We start from the raw sequence: 20,713 nt of genomic DNA, 5'->3' as shown, positions 1-20,713 counted from the left end.
GTTTTAGTGCTACAATCACATGAAGACTGGCGTTATTCGTGTTCACCTATGAGTCAGAGTTACCTAATGCAACCTGTATGACAGGATTGGCACCTACTTGGATCCAAGGCGAGTGTGCAGTACGGAGGTGAACATACTTGTGAAAGACTGGCCCTGGCCCTCAACGAACACTGACACTGGGGGTGCAGCAATGATGAGCAGACTACATAAATATAAGCATGACATAACGATTAAATAATTCTAGTCAACATAATAAACTTACATGCGTATCCCATAGGATTATTTTAGCATATCACAATAGTACAACATTTCTTATAACGTTATTTAATCATGGCATGATATGCATAAATCAATTCAAAAGCATTTGTGGAAACTATAAAGTTTACACACACACACACACACACACACACACACACACACACGCACACACATATACATGAAAACAAATGCCCACTCACTGATACGTCGATGGATCGTAGCCCTCTAGCCTCGCTTGTCCTCATACGTCCTCTGGGTAAGTTTTCCCTATATGTGAAACAACTAATAATAATTAATTAATAAGGACATATACGAAAATGCTAGGAAAAACCCCCACAATTTGCTCAAACGAAGGATTTTCATATACCAAAACATTCTAATCGACGTCACAGACCCGTACACGTCAACCACTCGTTGGCTGAAGGCCGGACGCGCCCTCACGCGCTGCCTAGCCCACGGCCACACACCTAGCAGAGACTGACAGAAGACAGGAATATTCCTTTAAACAGTTAACTGAACTTAAAGGCGTTCCTTAACGCCGTTAGAATATTATGTCAACTTTGACAGAATATTCTTCGTCTTCTCTCGTAAAACGTCGCCATCTGGTTTCGTCGGAAACTGGAAAACTTCGTCGGTTTCTGGGGGAAAATTCAAATCTTAATATCTTGCTCATTTCTCAACCATTTTTGATGAAATTTACATGGAAATGAAGCTCTTGAAGAGTAGAACAAGATTGTACCTTTCAAAAGTCCAAAAAGTGGATGGAAGTGGATTGAAATTAGCTTGAAAGGTTCGGCATATTTTTCGACTCCTTGAAAACGTATGTTTTCCCATTAGTTCCACTACAAAACTAGCCTAATGGCATCGGGGAGTTGATTAGGTGCTTTTACAACCTTCAAAACGTTGTAAATCGACCGGGATCACGTCGGAGCAAACTCGTCTGACTCGGAGCTTCCGAGTTGGCAAGTCAAAACTCATCCATTTGAGAATTGGTTGGTACAACTGGGTTTGTGAGGATGAAAGGATCATGATGGTGGTGTTTTTAAGCTTGATCAGTGAGTGTTTAATGAAGGTCCTTGTAATTGCAAAGAAGAAAGAGTGATGGGTGAGAAGAGAGAAAATGAGAAGATGAGAGAGAGAGAATGTGAGTTCTGATTGGTTGAGAAAAGGAGAAGAGGAGAAAGGAATTTCTGATTGGTCAAAAAGAAAGGGTGTTTGATTGGCTGAAAGAAAGTGGGAAATGAATTGATTGGTGATGGAGATAAGGCATGGACAGGTTTTAAAAAGAGGATAAAAGATAAGGTTTGAGCAATTTCGAAAATTAGACGTAATCTAACGTATATTATAAAAAACAGTAGTCTCCAGTACTAAATAATTAACGCGCCCGTGTACAAATCTACTCATTGTTAACACACTTTAATTTAACGTAACTTTTTCGTTACAAGTCCGTTTTGGGTAAAACTCACGCTCACGTGTATGTAACAACAAGTACTATTTAATTACGATAATGAGAAAAATAATTTAAAGTTGAATAACCATGTCCATATCACTTTGCCAACAAGGGCATAAATGTTAATATACATGCCCGGCGAGAAAATTACATAGAAAATTAGGGACAGGTTGTCACAATCTACCACCTTAAGAAAATTCGTCCCCGAAATTTCAAACACTACTAAAGATCATAGCCAAAGAACAGACGTGGATAGAGGTCTCACATACACTCCTCTGTCTCCCAAGTAGCTTCCTTAACAAAGTGGTTCCTCCGTAAGACTTTCACCATACGAACGGTCTTGTTCCTGAGAACTTTGTCTTTCCACTCAAAAATCGTCACTGAAACCTCATCATAAGTAAAATCCAGATTAATCTCTAATGGCTAAGGAGGAATCACATGTGACGGATCAGAGACGTATCTCCGTAACATGGACACATGGAACACATTATGCACCTTCGACAACTATGGAGGTAGATCAAGTCGGTAAGCAACTTCACCAACTCACTCAATGATCTAGTATGGCCTGATGTAATGAGGGCTTAGCTTCCCTTTCTTCCCGAATCATACAACACATTTCCACAATAACAACTTTAAGAATACCCAATCTCCAACCTTATTTACCTATAAAATAAAAAATGTTATTGGATATAAAATAATTTTACCTATATTTTATATAATTATTGCACACATATATAGTAGTAGCAAAATGTGCCTAATATGTGTAATAATGAATGAAAATAATTCACCTACAAATAAAGGAAATTTGATTAAAAAATAATATATCTACTACTTTTTGTTTATGAATTTCAATTTCTTTTTTTTTTATCACAAAAATAATGTACCTACAATATAATTTACCTATTGTTTAATCTTATAAAAAATAATATATCTACTGTTTTATTATTATTATTATTATTATTATTATTTTGTCAAATATCTACTGTTTTATTTTAATGGAGATAATTTGTCTTGGTTTAATTTTTACAAAATAATTTAGGCACTATTTAACTTTACCAAAATAATGGAACAACTATTTTAATTTACCTACAAAATAAATGCTATTTGATTCAAAATTAATTTACTTATATTTTTCATATACATATAAATAAATTATTTTTAACACGCATATATAATAACAAAAAAAAAAAAGCCTAAATGAATGTAATAATTGTGACATCCCACATCGCCCAAGGGAGTGATTCTTATATGTATATTCCCATCTCTACCTAGCCCGAGACCTTTTGGGAGTTCACTGGCTTCGGGTTCCATGGGAACTCCGAAGTTAAGTGAGTAGCGCGAGAGCATTCCCAGGATGGGTGACCCATCGGGAAATTCTCGTGTGAGTTCCCAGAAACAAAACCGTGGGGGCATAGTCGGAGCCCAAAGCGGACAATATCGTGCTACGGTGGAGTCGGGCCCGGGAAATGGTCCCCCCCCCCACCGGGCCGGGATGTGACAATAATTTACCTACAACATAAAAGAATATTAATTGGGATTAATTGGTTCTTTGTTGTTTTTATCAAACAATATTATTTGATGCAAAATAACTTATTGTACAAAGGATTTTTTTTTTTTCCCATACGAAAAATGTGCCCATAATTGTTTATGAACATGGCTAAATTAATATATATATATATATATATGTCCCTAATATTTAACATACAAGAAAGGTAAATTTTCCATATGGAGTTAATTGCTAATCATAATTAAGGTGAGTAATAATATTTATTGACATAATTAGGGTTTTGTGGCATAAGTTGTAAATATGTGATAATAACTAGTTACATATTTGTCTACATGTTACTCTATTTGAAATTTGGGTTTTATTTGGATGCTTAATATTAGGTGGGTTTTTGTTTGGAAAATAGGAGTTTCACGAGCCTTTTTCTAAATAACCCTAATAAATATCATGATTGATTTATTCTTTAAAATGCAAGTACAGAGCAAGTCCATCGGCTAATAAATTACAAATTATCATGATGACAAGTATCAGTAACAACCGGTTTTAGTACGGGATAGCTCATGATGTTCATATCGATCTATTATGTGCCCTTGCATCTAGGATTTGGTAGACCTCAAACAGTAATTGTCCTAGCTTTACCGTATCTTTTGTTTCATTTCTTCTGGAACAATTACAAATATTTTTTTTATTACAAATCTACTACCAGAAATTCAATGCGTAATCTTAGCATTCAATGGCTATTCCTGAATAATCTCATTTTTCAATTATTCAACAATTTCATTTATTTATTATTTATTCACTTAATCTTTTTCTATCTATTTTATATAGGGAAAATTAGAATCCCCTGCACTTTTCTAATACTCTTTAGATTAAACATTGGTTCTATTTTGAAATTTGATTAGGACGCCTAAACAATAGCCATGTCAGCATTTTTATATTTATTTAGATTACATGTAATTATTGTGTTTTTTTTTTAATTTAAAATGTTAATTATTAAATTCCATATATATATATATATATCCGTTTAGGTTGATATATTTATGTTCTGTACGTGGCCTTTATTTTAGGAAGCTAGTTTCTTCTCCCACGTTTGAGCCGTATGGTTTCTTCTCCCACATTAGAATTCTATGATCCTCATTTTTGAATTTTGAATGGACTTATCCATTTCAATTAGTGGTTATTTTCACTATTTTATATTGATATCATGCGAGATAATTAGACGTATTCTCTATTTTCATAGGCTTGAGGCTGGTACGTTCAGATAATTTATTTCAACGTACCGAATACGTGCCAAGAAGATATATACAGTGACGTACCAAATATGTTTTTTTAAATAAATATAAATGTACCAAAATAATATATAAATGTACCAAATACATACAAAAAAAAATATGAACGTACCAAATACGTACCAAGAAGATATATAAGGTAACATACCAAATATGTACCAAGGAGAAATATATGTACCAAATATGCTTTTTTTTAAAAAAAAAAAATAAATATAAACATATCAAATACATACAAAAAAGAAAACAAACATACCAAATATGTACCAAGAAGATATATTAAGTAACATATCAAATATGTACCAAGAAGAAATCAACGTTTCATGTGTAATTTGAAAGACTTTTTATTAAAATTGAATACTATAATATTTATCTACAAGATCTAAGGAGTTTTGAGATATTATCTAAGAAAATTAAAAGGTATATTAAATATGATGGCAAGTCGCATTTATGTGTATTTTGAAAGACTTTTTATTGGAATTAAATTCTACAATATTTATCGACAAGATTTTAGGAGTTTTGATGTATTATCTAGGAATTAAAAGGTATATTTATATAATGGCAAGTTGGGTAATTTAAATTATAAAAAAGGCTACTTCTAATCCATTTGGCACCTACATTGTAGGAAGATGTTTAATCAAAACTCTAAAAAGCATAAATGTTTAATCTCAAAATTTTAAAACCTAAGCATTTGTATCAAAACCCCTCTTATATATATATATATATATATATATATATATATATATATATATATATATATATATATATATATATATATATATATATATATATATAATATAAATAGATTTTTGTCGTTATAAAAGACATTCTTTTATAGTAACAATAATAAATTTAGTATGATATAAATAGAACAAAAGAGGAAATAGCAAAGAAACAAAAAGGTTATACAAGGCTATATACAAACCATCCACATTTTTTTTATTTCATTAATTGAATTTTATTTGTTGATTAGGGCGAAGTTCCGTAAAAACCCCTGCCATTTTTTAAATATCTTGAACAGTTCCTGTAGGTTGAGCACCTTTTTCAAGGAAATATAGAATAGCAGGAACATTTAAATAAATTTGATTCTTTATCAGATCATAAAAACCCACTTTACGAAGATCTCTTCCCTCTCGTTAGGATCGAACATCAATTGCAACGATTTGATAAATGGCTCATTGAGAAAAAGCTGGAACAGATCGAGGTGTTTGAGGATTAGGCCATCTCCAACTGAGGGCTGGCCAGAGGGCTCGTTTTAGCCCTCTAGCCTTCCAAGATTCTCCAAGATATTAATATTTTAATGAACAGTACATGGCCATATTTACCTCCGTCTCCAACCGAGGGCCAGAGGGCTAGTGGGCTCGTTTTAGCCTTGCCACAAAAAACCCTCTCCAACCAAGGGCCAAAGGGTCATAGGGCCAAACATAATTTATTATTTAAAAACTACAACTTAAATTCAAATCCAACGGCTAAGGCTATCTCCAACCGAAGGGTCCAAATGGCCAAAAGGCTAAAAATAGCCCGAAAACCATCTCCAACCAAGGGCTAGGCCAAAAGGCTCTGGAATCTGAGAGGGCCCTATGGAATCGGATAGGGCTAGAAGACTGGAGGGCTAGTTGCAAGTAGCCAGCCCGGGGCTGGCCAAACATAATGCTACCATAAAAATCGAAATAACTATAAACATCAACCACCAACCTGGCTTTTCGCATCGAAAACTTTCCACTGCAGACCGTCAAGATCAATACATTTCAGGCCAGCAAGAGCTTTCTGTATGAACATCAAAGCACAAATTCCATTAAACACAAGGTCTCTCTCAGGACATTCCACAAACAGTTGGCGGGCATTCATTGATATACTAACTCACACTCCGATGAAGTTATAAAATCAACATATTAAGAAGAAAATAACAATTAAACACAACTTAAACACGATTAATCAACGTAATTAGAAGAAAACATTGCCTTCATGTTGCCACTAAACGCGAATCACCCACCTAGGAAAGCAGATCAAAGATTTAAGAAAACAATCAGAAAGCTCGAGAAAATCTAATCACTTCAAATTCTCAGAAGAAAAGAAAGAGATGGACCTGTAAAACCTTGCGGAGGTGTAGGGTTTGGGCAAATGAATACGAGGTGTTGGGTTACTTCGACTGGGTTTTTCTCTATTGCTGCGGGAGCCTTTAAAGTAGAGCATAGTTGTTGGAGCTTAATATCAGCCGTTGGATTGATCTGACGGTTTATTATACATCCAGTTTAAAACAAATGGACATATCACTCAAGACTACGGTCTGATGATATTACTCTTCACTTAGAAGTGAGAGGTCTTAGATTCGAATATCATGGATGGGGAATTCGATACCAAATTAGGTTGCCCATTGTGGCTTAGCCGAATACCCGCTTCCTCCAGTGTAAAAATATATTGCTAGCAAATTAGGCCCGAGGCTAGCCTGAGACGTCACTTAGCCGTTGGATTTGAATTTAAGTTGTAGTTTTTAAATAATAAATTATGTTTGGCCCTATGGCCCTATGGCCCTCGGTTGGAGACGGTTTTTTGTGGTACTGCTAAAACGAGCCCTCTGGCCCTTTGACCCTCGGTTGAAGACGGAGGCAAATATGGTCATGTACTGTTCATTAAAATATTAATATCTTGGAGAATCTTGAAGGGCTAGAGGGCTAAAACGAGCCCTCGGTTGGAGATGGCCTAAGTGACGTTAGCATGACGTCATCTAGCCGTTGATATAGAATGATACGTTCTCGTGCCACAAACAGTACCTACAACATGATCTTATTGCACATCTTTGGGCCAAAAGAAGCATGGAGTAGGCGTTTAAGTTTTATGTTGTTAAATGTTTTTTAAAATGTTGTTTAAGTTTCATGTTGTTAAATATTTTTTTTTTATGTTGTATAATTTGTATGTTGGTTAATGTTATTTCATATTGTTTCATGTTACTTAATTTAATTTAATGTTGTATAATGGCTTAGGAAGTTATAGGAAAAAATATAATTTAAAAAAAATATGAAACAAATTTTGTGAAATAGAAGTTATAGGATAAAAATAGAATTTAAAATAAAATAAAGCAACTATGTGAAATAGAAGTTATAAGAAAAATGGAATTTAAAAAAAAAAATGAAACAAATTTTGTAAAATAAAAGTTATAGGAAAAAATATTAAAAATAGAAGTTATAGGAAAAATTTTGTAAAAAAAAAAAAATAATAATAAAACTATAAAACAAAAAAAAAAAAATTCAAATGCAACAGCTAGCTGACGTCATGTCACATTTCGCCCCGGGCGAGGATGTGACAATTTCCGGCCCAGGGTAGAATGTGACACGTCAGCTAGCTGTTGCATTTTAATTTTTTTCTTAAGCATTCCTGTTGGTTATAACCGAGAGGAAAACTGAATTTTCTGCCCAACCCCGAGCAGCCAACCCTCCAGCCTTTTAGCCCTCTCTGATAACATGGGACCCTCTCAGATTCCAGAGCCCTCTGGCCTAGCCCTCGGTTGGAGACGGTTGTCCGGCTATTTTCGACCCTCTAGCCCTCTGAACCCTTCGGTTGGAGATGGTCTTAAAGTAACTTGGGATCTGGTCTTCTTGTTTTCCTTGAAGTTCTAGTAATTTGTGAGCACCATCCATTTGTATTTATAGTAATTGTTTGCACAAACCTCAATCACCTTAGAATCTATCACCATTGACATATAGTTCATACAAAATGGGACATCGTGACCTCTCTTTGGCCAGCAACAGTTTTCCAAAGTGAAATCAACTATTACTATTGTTAATGATCAGTCCGTTTGGCCAATTCATTGAATTCACATACACCAAAAATTTCAGAATTCATTGAATTTACTACAACTGGGAGAAGTACAAAAACAAAGACAATGGTAGAAATTATCACCATACGAATTCCACTGTGAAAAATCTAGAGGCCAAAATCCTTGTTAACATAATTTAATCACATTAAAAGACATACACTCTGGGTTCTAAAAACAAATTTTCCTAAGAAAATTAAACGCAGAAGAAAGGGGAAAAAAATAATTACCCATGAAATACAGGAAAGAGTTCTATATTTATAAGAATTAAATCGCAGATAAATAAAATAAAATTAAAACATGGCAATTGAAAACCCCAACAAAGAAAAAAGGAATCCATCACTGTTCTAAACGGCAAATCAAAATTGAAGAGAATCCAACATAGAAAACCAACAAATTCAAGAACTTCTACACACAAATTCCAGAAATATATTAAACGGGAAAAAAATAATAATAATAAGATAGAGAGGGAGGAGTAATTCATACCAAGGAAGACAAAACAGAGTTATGTATTAATATATTAAATGGAAACGAAACAGAGTGTTGCATTCAACTTTCACAATATACAAAAATAAAAAAATTGGTTCTACAATACAAAAGCCCCAGAGGGAGAAGCGGAAACTGCTCACCTTGAGCACATATGGCTTCCAAGGTTGCATATAAAAGCCCCAAAAACGAAAATCAGGTTCCCTGAAACTGAAAAACAAAACCAAATTAAACTCCCATATGCAGCCTAATTGAACACCCACATGCAGAATCCGAGGGTACAAACAAAACCCCCAAAATCACAAAATAGGAATTTGAACAGAAAACCCATCTGCAAATCCAAAATCACAGAAAACAAATTGAAACACCTATATTGAGAAAGCCGTAGAACTCACCATGAAATCCTAGTTTTTCTAGGTAAAAAATTACTTCGAAGAAACTTTACTAGTTGGGTGGTTTTTCCGCAAGAACCACCTAGTTATTTTTTATTTTTTATTTTTATTTTTAGGTTTTAGGGCTATACGGACTCGAACCGTATGCCTTCTCGGTAAAACAGATCAAACTTCTTATCATCAAAACGATTTGAACTGTTTCAAAGGCCCAATGTGCATTTTTTTGCATTGGGCTCTTTCATTAACTAATATAAATATCGTATATGGACGGCATTTTGCCTAAATAGTAGACACAAGTAATAAATAAGAAAATACTAAAGATTCGAACCGTATAATTTTTCAATTTTGACACAATGTACTTATCAGATCTAATAAGTACATCAGATCTAATAGAATTATTTTGATGTATCTAGCCTAATGCCAACCCAATCCATTTCATGAATAAAATGTGACCAATTAACCAACCAACAAAACTACTTGTTACAAATAACATCTTGTTGTTGCATCGAAATATATAAATATTGACTAATTTGACTAACATTGAACTTGGTAAAATGAAATGGTTATCTTACAGGTTCGGTTCTTGTCATTCTATTCTCCTTATTTTTTTTCCAAACAATATTCCTTTTTTTAATGAAAAAAGGGGTTTGCATTTAGTTGTGTGTGTAAACAGGTCATTGAGATTCTGTATTTTTTTCTACAAATGACAGTGTTAATGAATTAAATTGTTAGTTGTCAATGGGTTAAATTGTTTGTTGTTGAAATAAGATAGTGATCGGTGGAGATCGAACTCTCACTAAGAGTTTTAGACATAATTGCTTTATGTCACTACGATAAAGCGCCATCTGCGAGGTTTTGTAGTTTTTAGTTAAGCAATAGTTGGGAAAATCAACAACAAAAGCTTGTTGGATCGGCAGAGATCGAACCGGCATAAGGGTACATATGTATGATTGCTTTCCGCTACTACGATACAATGTCATCTGCTATTAATTTATTAATTATAAGCTTTTTGCGTCTTTAGTGAGATAATTAGTCTAGATTACATTGATCTATTAACTATAAGTTTCTTGCATCTTTTGTGAGATAATTAGTATAGATTACATTGATCTAATTGATTAAAGCAAATTATAACCTCTAAAATCTAGTTATTTTGTCCGCGGGTGTCCATTGCAGTAATGATTTTGTCAAATTTGAATGTAGTTGTGTACTAATGAAGGCTTCATCTCCTTCCATATCTCTTTGCCATACAATGAAAGGTACGTCTATTAACCCAATTAATCTGTCTTCTTAACCACCATATCTTGAAATTTTTTATTCAATGTTAGAAATTATGGCTAACTAAACCGAACCAATCCAAATTATAATTTTGCGTTGAGAATTGAATACAGTACATGCATTTACTTAATACATTTATTGTCTAACGATCATATATGCAATTTACCATAGCCAAGTCCGTTGCATTGATTCAAAATTATGTTTACAGTTTGAGGCCTAAACTAAATGGAATAGGACAGATCGCACCCTGAAGTACAAGGGAAACAGGAAAAAAAAAAAGGTAGCAGGCCTTTAATTATAGTCCAATCATTGAGCCCATGTAAGGATTTGCAACTGGTAAAAAAGATCTTGGGCTAGAGGGCTTTTGGTTCATAACAAGGCCCAGCCCATTCTAGTAGGAGCCTTGGTTACGGCACCATACGTACAAAAGGCTGCAGTGAATTTAACATAAAGCGTGGGTCACGTGAACGACATATAACGGCGTGGTTCTCACGCGAGAATTTAACATAAATTAAAAATAAAATAAAAAAGAGGCATTTGTCAGGTTTCTTCCGAATTTATACAGACTTGTCAATTTTTTTTCATAAATTTTAATTTTAGCAAACTATTTCTCTAAACTTTTGTAGTTAATTATTCTTTTCTGAATTTTAACTTTAACCGATTATCCTTTAAAATACTAATAGGAAATTTCTCCTCTAGTGTTAGATTCATCATCCATCCAATTTTTCGGTTTTTTGATCCTTATATAATTGTCATGTGTTATCAACGTGGTCAAAATTAATGAAAAATTTTAAAATCTAGCATCAGAAGAAAATTGACTATTTATAAAAATTCAAAGGTATTCAATTGAAATTAGAGTTCAAAGAAGAAGATTGCTAATTAGAAAAGTTTAGAGAGATAATTGCTTAAAATTAAAATTTTGGAGATAAATTGGCAGTTAAATACACATCCATAAGGCAAATTGACAAATAGGCGATTAATAAATAAAAAAATATTTTTGTATTAAAAAATTTGATTAAAAATATTAAAAAATAGCAATTTGATTGACTTTGGGGACCAAAACATTTATAATAATGCAAAATTACAAAATCGATTCGAAGCCCCATAAACCAGAGAAGGAGAATCGCAACTCCTCTTCCAGACTTCCACCCCAACCAATCCATTTGCTGTTTCGCACCGCCATAAAAGTCTTTGATTTTTCACTCTTTAAAAAAACCCCCAAAGGAGACGACTCGGAAACCGACAAGCGACGCCATGTCTGGAGGTATAGCTCGCGGCCGTCTAGCGGAGGAGCGCAAGGCCTGGCGGAAGAACCACCCTCACGTCCGTACACCCATCACTCCCTCTCTATCTCTCCGGATTACTGTGTGAAATCCTGGATTTGGGTCTTTATTTTTTTGGGTTAATTTCTGTGTGGTAGGGTTTTGTTGCGAAGCCGGAGACTTTACCAGATGGGACGGTTAATTTGATGGTGTGGCATTGCACGATTCCTGGCAAGACCGGTGTAAGCTCTCTGACTTATTTTGCACTTTTAATTTTTACTGTTTCAATGTGTTTTTTAAAATTGCGTGTAATTTTTTGGGTTTCTTAGTTCATATGGATTATTGAGAAAAGGGAAATGAACTATTAGATGGTTTTTTTTTTCCCTCAATTTTGTTTGAAATTTTTTAGAAATTACTTTTTGCTTAATTTATCATACCACAGAAACTTTCCCGGAAAACTTTTGTAGCCGAAAGTTTTTTCCTGGAAAGCCGTAAGTTAGTCATTTTATGCTTATATAGTTGTTGGGTAATGTTGTATTGGCACTCAGTTTCGTACGGTGTTATATTGCTAAATTTTCAATTAGTATCATTTATGAGGTGAAATCATGATTGAGTGCGCGGTTTCGATGTATGCCACACAAAACTCTCTGAAGAAGGAAGAGCATTAGTGTATATATTGTTGAAAATACATACGTGACTTGATGTGTCAATATTACTTGCGTGATTTGGTTTGGATTTAGTTTGCATATTGAGCACTCTCATCTTTTACCCGGTTCATGGACTGGAATGAAAATTTGTTTGAACTACTTTTTTTCTTAATCAGTTAGTGAGCAAATTCATGTTTTATGCTGGATCTGGTCCACGGAGAATGATTCATAAGTTAACTTGAATGGTGTTGCAAAATATTTGAGCCATTTCATACACGTTTAAAAGATTTGTAGGGATAAATCACTTACATACTTTACGATGGAAATAATGACGTTCTCAATCCTATTTAACTCTTGGCTAAATCACTTGTGCATGAATCGAGGCTTTTTTGTTTATTAACCAGTGAGATGGAATTACTATGCATCTTCTTGGTATATTTTGCTCCTGACATTTTGTACCATAATGCAGAAGCTTGTGTTGATTTTAGTGGAAGACTCAGCACGAATGGCCTTCTTTGAGGGTTTTTTCTAATATCTACAATGTTTTTATATCAATTTTTTATTTTGTATTTTTCTTTCTTTATCCCTTTCAAAGTCAGGTGTTTTGGTTATTGTTTTCATGTCCAATCAACATGTTTGTATTAAGTATATTCTCGGTAGTTATATCAAGGGTTTGTTTACTTCAGAGAAATTGCGACAAGGAAAGGATTTGTATTTCAGGCAATATGCAACAGACCTTCTGGTTATTTATTAACAGCAGGAGCCTTCACTGTTCTACTTTTCTTATTTTTAAAGTGAAGTTTGAAATGGACACTGGACGGTAGATGTGAGGAAATAAAATTTGATGTTTCTTTAGGCATTCACTTGTCTTCCTAATCTTTTGTTGCAGACTGACTGGGAGGGGGGTTTCTTTCCTCTTACACTTCACTTCAGTGAAGACTACCCTAGCAAGCCTCCGAAGTGTAAATTCCCGCCAGGTTTCTTCCACCCCAATGTATATCCATCTGGAACTGTCTGTCTATCGATTCTTAATGAGGACAGTGTAAGTACCTTCTTCTTGTTTAAACTCTTTCAACATAAGGAGGCCACTTCTTTGGCATGGAGAGTTTAGTGCGATTTTTATCGCATGGTACTTAGCATTCTTTGTCTTATATTTAGGGTTGGAGACCAGCAATAACTGTGAAGCAAATTCTTGTGGGCATTCAGGATTTGCTGGACCAGCCAAATCCTGCTGATCCTGCACAGACAGAAGGGTATCACCTCTTCATTCAGGTATTCTTCTACTTAACAACTTTGTGTTTTCCCATTGCACCACAAAACTTTGAGGGAAATCTCTATAGTTTATGTAATGAATGTAAAGAAAGAGAAAGCATAATGGTAGAAGAAAAATCAACAATCTAATAAAAAAAATTCTTCACTGTAGGTGAGAAACCCTAACCTTAAAATTACAAATTTATGCTGTGAAGAGGAAGAGGACAAGTTCCAATTCCTTGATTTTTGTTTTAATTAAAAAACCCTGCCCAAGACGACATCATTTTGGGTTTGGGCAGTTAAAAACAAAAAACCAAACAAACGCCCAGTCGAACGCCTAAGCCATCTTGGCGTGCCTCGAACACGTGTAGGTGACTTTATAGCCTACTCCCATTGGGCAGAGGTGTGTTCATCATCGGCCGGTCCTCCAAGACCGCCTAGGTGCGTCTTAAAACGCTTTTATTAAAACATGGATTCCCACATTTCTGAGGTTATGCATATCATTAGGACGTCCACTAGACATATGATTCATTATTTATAATATACACCTGCTTCACTGATCCTGGAAGTGGGAATTAATTTGCATCTGAACTCACCCTGCGTGACTGCAACCCAAGGGTTGCCATTGTTGTGCTATCATCTGTTGGTGGGTGGCCATGGGACAATATGATTAAATGTGGACCACCTGTTATGAATTTAACTGGAGGTAATTATGTTTGCTTAAGTTCTTGTTCTTATACTCTTCAATTTGGCTTGATGCAGGATGCCACAGAGTACAAGAAGAGGGTTCGGCAGCAGTCAAGGCAATACCCACCTCTTGTCTGATGCAAAATTGGCCTTCTAGTCCAAGAAAGTCCCGGTACTTTGGTAACTGTCAGTTGCTGCCTTTTGTTTAATGTTAAAAACTGCTTATGTCAAAAATTGTTGTTTGGAAGTTAATAAGCAGTTTCAGTTAGCATCATGTGTACTCTACAAGGTTGAATTTATATTCTGTTATCATTTGGATTAACTTGTGTTAATGAATGACACTAGTACGAGTGACCGGTGATACTCATGAGTCATGTCAATGAGAAACACAATCTTAAGTGTTGAGACTATGCCGATTGTGTTGATTTATGAGAGTTGTCATTTGTGGCTTTGATTGCGTGTATTTATGAAGCAAATGTTTCTCAAATTTTATGATACCAGTTGATCCGGTGGTGTTTCATTTGTTCGCATTTGCCCTCACTATGAATTTCATGCTCACTCTCCCTTGGACTGGTTGTCAGGGTCGGAGAATGAATTATTTTACTTTCATCCTTGATCTCAAATCCAACGAGGGTGACCACGAATCTGTGGTCATCAGGCGACCAAGAGGGCGGTAAGGTAATACCATTTGGTCGGCCACACCAGTTGGTACCTGGAAGTCAAAAACACTTTCGGTACGTGTAGTACTACTGTTTTGCAGATAAAACTCATGGCGGGATGATCGGGATTTGATAGAATTTATTGTGAGGTGATGAACTGAAGGGGCTGCGTTGTGTGCAAATAGTCGGCAACAAGATTCGTGGCAAACTGAATGAAGCGCGTTCAGCTGGGACAGACGTTTTGTAATTTTTCGTTTGGATGTGCTTTTTTTTTTTTTTTAACGATCGATATTATTTACATTAAGGGGAGGAGTGAGCATACCCTCATAATGTGGTAGCAATAATGTGGTTCAAATTCGTCTTTGGATGTGCTTTTGAAATGATTGAAAGCGTTTTTAGAGAAAATGTTTTTGGATTTCAAAAGTATTTAAAGTGTTTTCTACAAGAAACACCAATTACGTGTTGCTTCCAGGAAGCACTTTAAGTGTTTTTTCAGGATTTATTTGCATTTTTACTAAGGATTGGTTCTAAAAACATTTTCACCAAAAGAGCTTTCAGTCATTTTAAAAGTATATCCAAACGAGCTTTAAATCAGTTGTGTATCCTTGCAGCTATTGCAAGCGTCACGCTGCTGTTTTAGTCAGGACGATGCTTCTCATTGTTTTCGGTTCATCAATTTTCGTTAAGATTTATATCTAATCGCCTATTTTTATCAAATTTAAACTTTTTGTGGGAAAATGATCCTCGCCAAATCATTTTCCTGAGGATCCCGGTGATTTTGTGATCATGACCGTTCATTGTATATCGTGAGATCATAAATCATTTAAAATTTAAATTTTAAAATTAAATATAAATAGTATTTAACAAAAACTGACCGCATGATATACAATGAACGGTCACAATCACAGGATTCCCAAAAAAGAGATCTGGCAAGGACCCTTTTCCCTTTTTGTGCCATTTTAAACTGAAGTATCCATATCCACACTCAGGCTGCGTGCTCGGCCATCTCGACCGTTGCTTGATCCCAATTCTCGTTAACCAACAACTTGGTGGCTCCCATAAATGGACACACATTGTTTCTTGCGACAAAGAGTAAATAAACTGCCGTACTAACATTTTAATAGTATTTATCTTCACTTTGTAAATGAGATGCTTTAGATTCAAAGTATGTGAATGATGAGTTTGATTCCAATTTAATCCTCCACTTCCAAGTTTGAGTCTTTTGTCCCTATTTAAGAAAAGAAATTATATTTATCAAAAATACATATATAACATATTTGGGGCCCGGCCCACCTCTGAAACTTAAGACACTGCAGCTACTATATCACAAGACACAAAACCGATACCCAAATTTTCTAGGGGCTTCAAATGGACGACATGGCTGCCTATTACCCGCCACCGCCTCCACCACCAGGCTCGGTTGACTACACCTCCCACCCACAACCCCCGCCACCTCAACCGCCCCCAGTGCTGGCGCCACCGCCTCAGCACTACCTGGTTCAGCCCTACTTCCCTCAACAGCCACCACCTTTCGCTTCCTACGTTGCCCCTCGGATCCCCCAACCCTCATACGACGAGCTCCGAACCCTATTCGTCGCCGGTCTCTCAGAAGATGTCAAGCCCCGCGAAATCTACAACCTCTTCCGCGAGTTTCCGGGTTACGAGTCCTCCCACCTCCGAACCCCCACCGGAAAGTCTCAGGTACAGCGTTACCAATAGGAATTCAATAAATTTAATGCTTAATTTTCAGATATTTTGATTGGGAAGTTGGGGAATTTTGAATTGGAATTGAATGTGTTGGTTTTATTGATCCGGAAGTTGTTTTTTTAGCTGACATGATGTTTTGGTGATGCAGCCTTTTGCTTTCGCAGTGTTCTTAGATCAGCAGTCTGCCATTGGAGCAATGCATGCGCTGAATGTTAGTATCTTGCATTATTCGGTGATGTAAAATTTGGATATCTGTGAGTAGACATTGTATTTGTACTATATTTGGTTGCATCGCCACGTTGACACTGTGGAAACCGGATTGTATAAATTGGTATTTTGCTGTTTAAAATTATCTTCCGGACAATCATTCTACTTGTAAGTTGGTTGCAATCTACAATTATGGTAATGTAGCCAATATTTATCCACTTTTCATTTACTTGGCTGAAGAGCCTAGCATAGGGTTGAATCACTTATACCTATTTATTTGTGGATGATGGAGGTTCTTTGGTAGTGGTTTGCATAGGTTTTTTAGTCGGCAGGTTTTCCGCTTTTTATGCGAAATTTAGGTGCGCACAAGAAAAATGTGAAAACATTAACTGAGAGCTGTTGATCATGATCCTTGTTTGCAGGGAATGGTGTTTGATCTTGAGAAGGGATCAAAACTATATATTGATCTAGCAAAATCTAATTCTAGGTCAAAGCGCTCAAGAACAGGTCGATTTCTTTGTGCTTTTTCACTTTCTTTGTCCTTTTGTTTTATTTCAGTATTAACTGGATTGGAATTGCAATCTGTGCTATTGTTAATCGTTGTTTGCAGATGATGAAAGACCTAGCTCAGATAAGAGAGCTAGAAGTTCGTCATATTCTAGGGGAACTCCTGATTCTGGTAAGAGGATTGTCTGTAACTGCTTGTTTAAGGGATTTACCCCATGCGAATTCCTTGTCTGCAGTTGTTTATGTCATTAATTATCCGGATGTACATTATGCTATCTCACTTACTTCTCTGTATAATCGATTGTCTTGATGATAATCTGTTTGATGATTGTCTGGTCTCTGAGATCAGAAACTATTACTTAGTCACATGGAGGACACATTGATCTAATAGCTCACATTGCACATGTTTTGCACGCTTGGACACTAGCAGGTGTTGGCAGCATTCACGTGCCTGGAATGGGTAATTCTGCTTACAACATGATTGGTTATCCATCTGCACCAAGGTCATCTGCACTGCTTGAGCACACGTTTTTTTCACATGAAGTTACTACAATTAGCTCAATAATCAGCACATAGTTTATTCTAAAATATATCACTTCTAGCTGAAAGGCCAAGGGCATGGTAAAAGAAGTTTCTGGACGCCCTGTTCCATGAAGTTGCAGTATAGTATTTTCTTTCTGAAATAACCACATTAGTAAATCTATTGAACTTTTTGTACTCATTTATTGTTTTCTTTGCTATTCATTCATGGCAGCTTCAATGACAGAGCTGTACACGAGACAATAGCCCCAAACATGGTATGGTTTCTCTTCAATACTTGTACTCAATTTTTCAGAGCAGTTTAATTTTCAATTCAGTTTTTAATTCTTGAAGATGGTCATGCAATATTTTCTTTGATATTCTTTTTTTGCTTTCATAATACACATGTTACATTCTTTTAAGCAATATCATATTTATCTTGTCAGGCATTAACCTTCTTTTTTGGCCAACCCCCGTCTTTTTTTCTCTTTCCATATTGAAGGTTTTAGCTGCAGTTCAGTCAGATTTTAGTTGTAATCGTAACTGAGTATCTTGCTCTCCAAAATTTTTACTTGGGCTGCGTTTCTCTTTGGGTGGCTGTGAATGGATAAATACATGCTCCTCTTCTGTGTATCACTTCCATGTTTCACAGTGTGCGCATTTAACTATAGTGCTGCACTTCAAGACATTATTTTATGGAAATAAAAGGCCATTGTACCTTAAAATAGTATTGAGTACATCCTATTGCACATTGTATTGTAATATAAGAAACTTCCATTGTAGCCTCAGTATTTTAAATAATGGATTCCGAACTTGGATTTGGTGCATCATTTTGTGTTTTGTCAATTTGCATATTTTCATCTGTAATCCCACTCTCTTCAACTTAGGTGTTACATAATAAGCATGAAATGTAATCTATTTGTGAATGTTGTTGGCTCTTATTTACTTTGGCAGAATAATTCTTCAGCACAGCATTTTCCACAAAATAATACTCCATGTCCAACACTTTTCGTGGCTAACTTGGGGCCAACATGTACAGAGCAAGAGCTAATTCAAGTGTTTTCAAGGTTAATAGCTATACTTTCTTGCCATGTACATTCATCTGTATAATCTGTAATAATTGTGGTGTTTTTTTAATTGTTTTTGTTAGGTGCCCTGGGTTCATAAAATTGAAGATGCAAAGCACATGTGGAGCTCCAGTTGCTTTTGTTGATTTTCAGGTACTTTTTTAGTGCTATCATCCAACTTAAAAATAACACTAATTATGAGGTCTTTCCAAGAGGGAGCTTAGTGAGATGTAAATAGCATTGATTTGAGTCGTGTTTAGCTTAACATTTGTAGATAACATTGGGAAATTGAAAGTAATCCTATACTTCTATTGTCGCCTTCTGTGTCTGATGTTTGTTCCATTGTCGCTTTCTGTGTCTGATGTTTGTTCTATTGTCGCTTTCTGTGTCTGATGTTTGAAGTATGAGTTTATCGCTGGTATGTTATAGTCTTATAGAAGTGTTGGTTACCAGTATAATGTCCAAATTCCCTTATTGCAAAACCTCCTAGACGTGCTTTGTGATTCTAATTATATGCCTTGCCCTATATTTGTAGGATACTGCCTGCTCAACTGGAGCGCTGAGTCGTCTGCAAGGCACATTTCTCTACTCTTCAACAACTGGCGAAGGCATGAGATTAGAGTATCCTGTAGTATCTCGCCTCTTGTTTTGTTTGCTTTTTACCTTTCCGGTCCTCGGATTTGTTGGTTTTTATTGTACCAGTTTTGCTTAACAAGAATCCCAGATACGCCAGATCACGAATGGGAATGCGTAAGAAGCCGAAGTAATTCAAATAGAAGATGATAGCTTTTTTCTTGTTTCCGTGCCCGCACAAGACGATCCACATCTTACAGTTAGTAGATTTTCTATCCAGGCAGAGGTGGGTAACTGTTATGATTCGTGTTCATTTTCTTTGATGGTGCCCTCGTCATCAACAGTCAATAATGGAAACGTAGTTTTACGGTGGATTTGTAAAGACGTATAGCATCTGCTATTTTTCAAATTGTAAACATTTTATTCTAACGAAAGTATGTTTTTTTTTCTTTTTTTTTTTATTGGTCAAGCAAAAGTATGTTTTTTAATTGACCCTACATGCACCCGATGGATGCAATCTAACTGCAAATTACGGTCGAACGCATCAAAGTGATTCATGAAGTGTAGAAAAACAAAAGTTAATGTACGCATGTCAATCAATCAGTGGTTTGTCTATGAGGAATGACTTTGTGTAGAGAATATCGTGTTTAACCCGATGGATGCAATCTAACTGCAAATTACGGTCGGACGCATCAAATTGATTCATAAAGTGTAGAAAAACAAAAGTTAATGTACGCATGTCAATCAATCAGTGATTTGTCTACAAGGAATGACTCTATGTTGAGACTATCGTGTTTAAGAATGAGAAAAATAGAACAAACACAGAAATCGAAAACAAATAACCAAGTTATATAGCACCAAAAAATTAACGTGTTCCGGCTATATATGCCTACGTTCATGGGCAGCAACAACAATCTTTCACCATATCAATAATGAGTACAACCAATAATCTTGCCAAGCTTTCAGGATTAAGACTTGACAAAAAACCTAAAAGAATAAGAAATACAATCTTACCTAAAAGAATAAGAACATCTTCAACCTCGCCAAAGCTCTGGCGACCCAAATCGGCTACCTGGTAGGTTCACAAGCAGGAGTTGGCGCTCAAGTAGAAAAGGAGAGAGATAGAGTTCAAGAAGACGATGGAGATTGGAGTGAGTGACTGAAT

General features: G+C 35.6%; 2 protein-coding genes across 4 annotated transcripts; both read left to right on the top strand.

Annotated features, from left to right (window-relative positions):
• Nucleotides 1-11,580: 11,580 nt before the first annotated feature.
• On the top strand, nucleotides 11,581-14,766 carry LOC137736016 (SUMO-conjugating enzyme SCE1-like). Its single transcript, XM_068475365.1, has 5 exons — nucleotides 11,581-11,785; nucleotides 11,883-11,966; nucleotides 13,261-13,413; nucleotides 13,530-13,643; nucleotides 14,385-14,766. Exons 1-5 carry the CDS (start codon nucleotides 11,717-11,719, stop codon nucleotides 14,445-14,447), a joined length of 483 nt encoding a protein of 160 aa, XP_068331466.1. The 5' UTR covers nucleotides 11,581-11,716; the 3' UTR covers nucleotides 14,448-14,766.
• Nucleotides 14,767-16,314: 1,548 nt separating this feature from the next.
• On the top strand, nucleotides 16,315-20,146 carry LOC137709385 (RNA-binding protein L-like). Of its 3 annotated transcripts, XM_068448496.1 has the most exons (10): nucleotides 16,315-16,669; nucleotides 16,824-16,886; nucleotides 17,305-17,389; nucleotides 17,493-17,561; nucleotides 17,817-17,892; nucleotides 18,144-18,186; nucleotides 18,863-18,975; nucleotides 19,059-19,128; nucleotides 19,511-19,596; nucleotides 19,700-20,146. In XM_068448496.1, exons 1-10 carry the CDS (start codon nucleotides 16,337-16,339, stop codon nucleotides 19,740-19,742), a joined length of 981 nt encoding a protein of 326 aa, XP_068304597.1. In that variant the 5' UTR covers nucleotides 16,315-16,336; the 3' UTR covers nucleotides 19,743-20,146. The 3 variants fall into 3 exon arrangements, with proteins under 3 accessions (XP_068304597.1, XP_068304589.1, XP_068304581.1); XM_068448488.1 differs by having other exon boundaries at nucleotides 17,820-17,892; nucleotides 19,511-20,146; XM_068448480.1 differs by having other exon boundaries at nucleotides 19,511-20,146.
• The last annotated feature ends 567 nt before the right edge of the window (nucleotides 20,147-20,713 follow it).

Source organism: Pyrus communis, chromosome 1 (assembly GCF_963583255.1).
Source record: "Pyrus communis chromosome 1, drPyrComm1.1, whole genome shotgun sequence".
NCBI classification, from domain to species: Eukaryota; Viridiplantae; Streptophyta; class Magnoliopsida; order Rosales; family Rosaceae; genus Pyrus; species Pyrus communis.
This window is presented reverse-complemented; position numbering and strand designations above follow the sequence as displayed.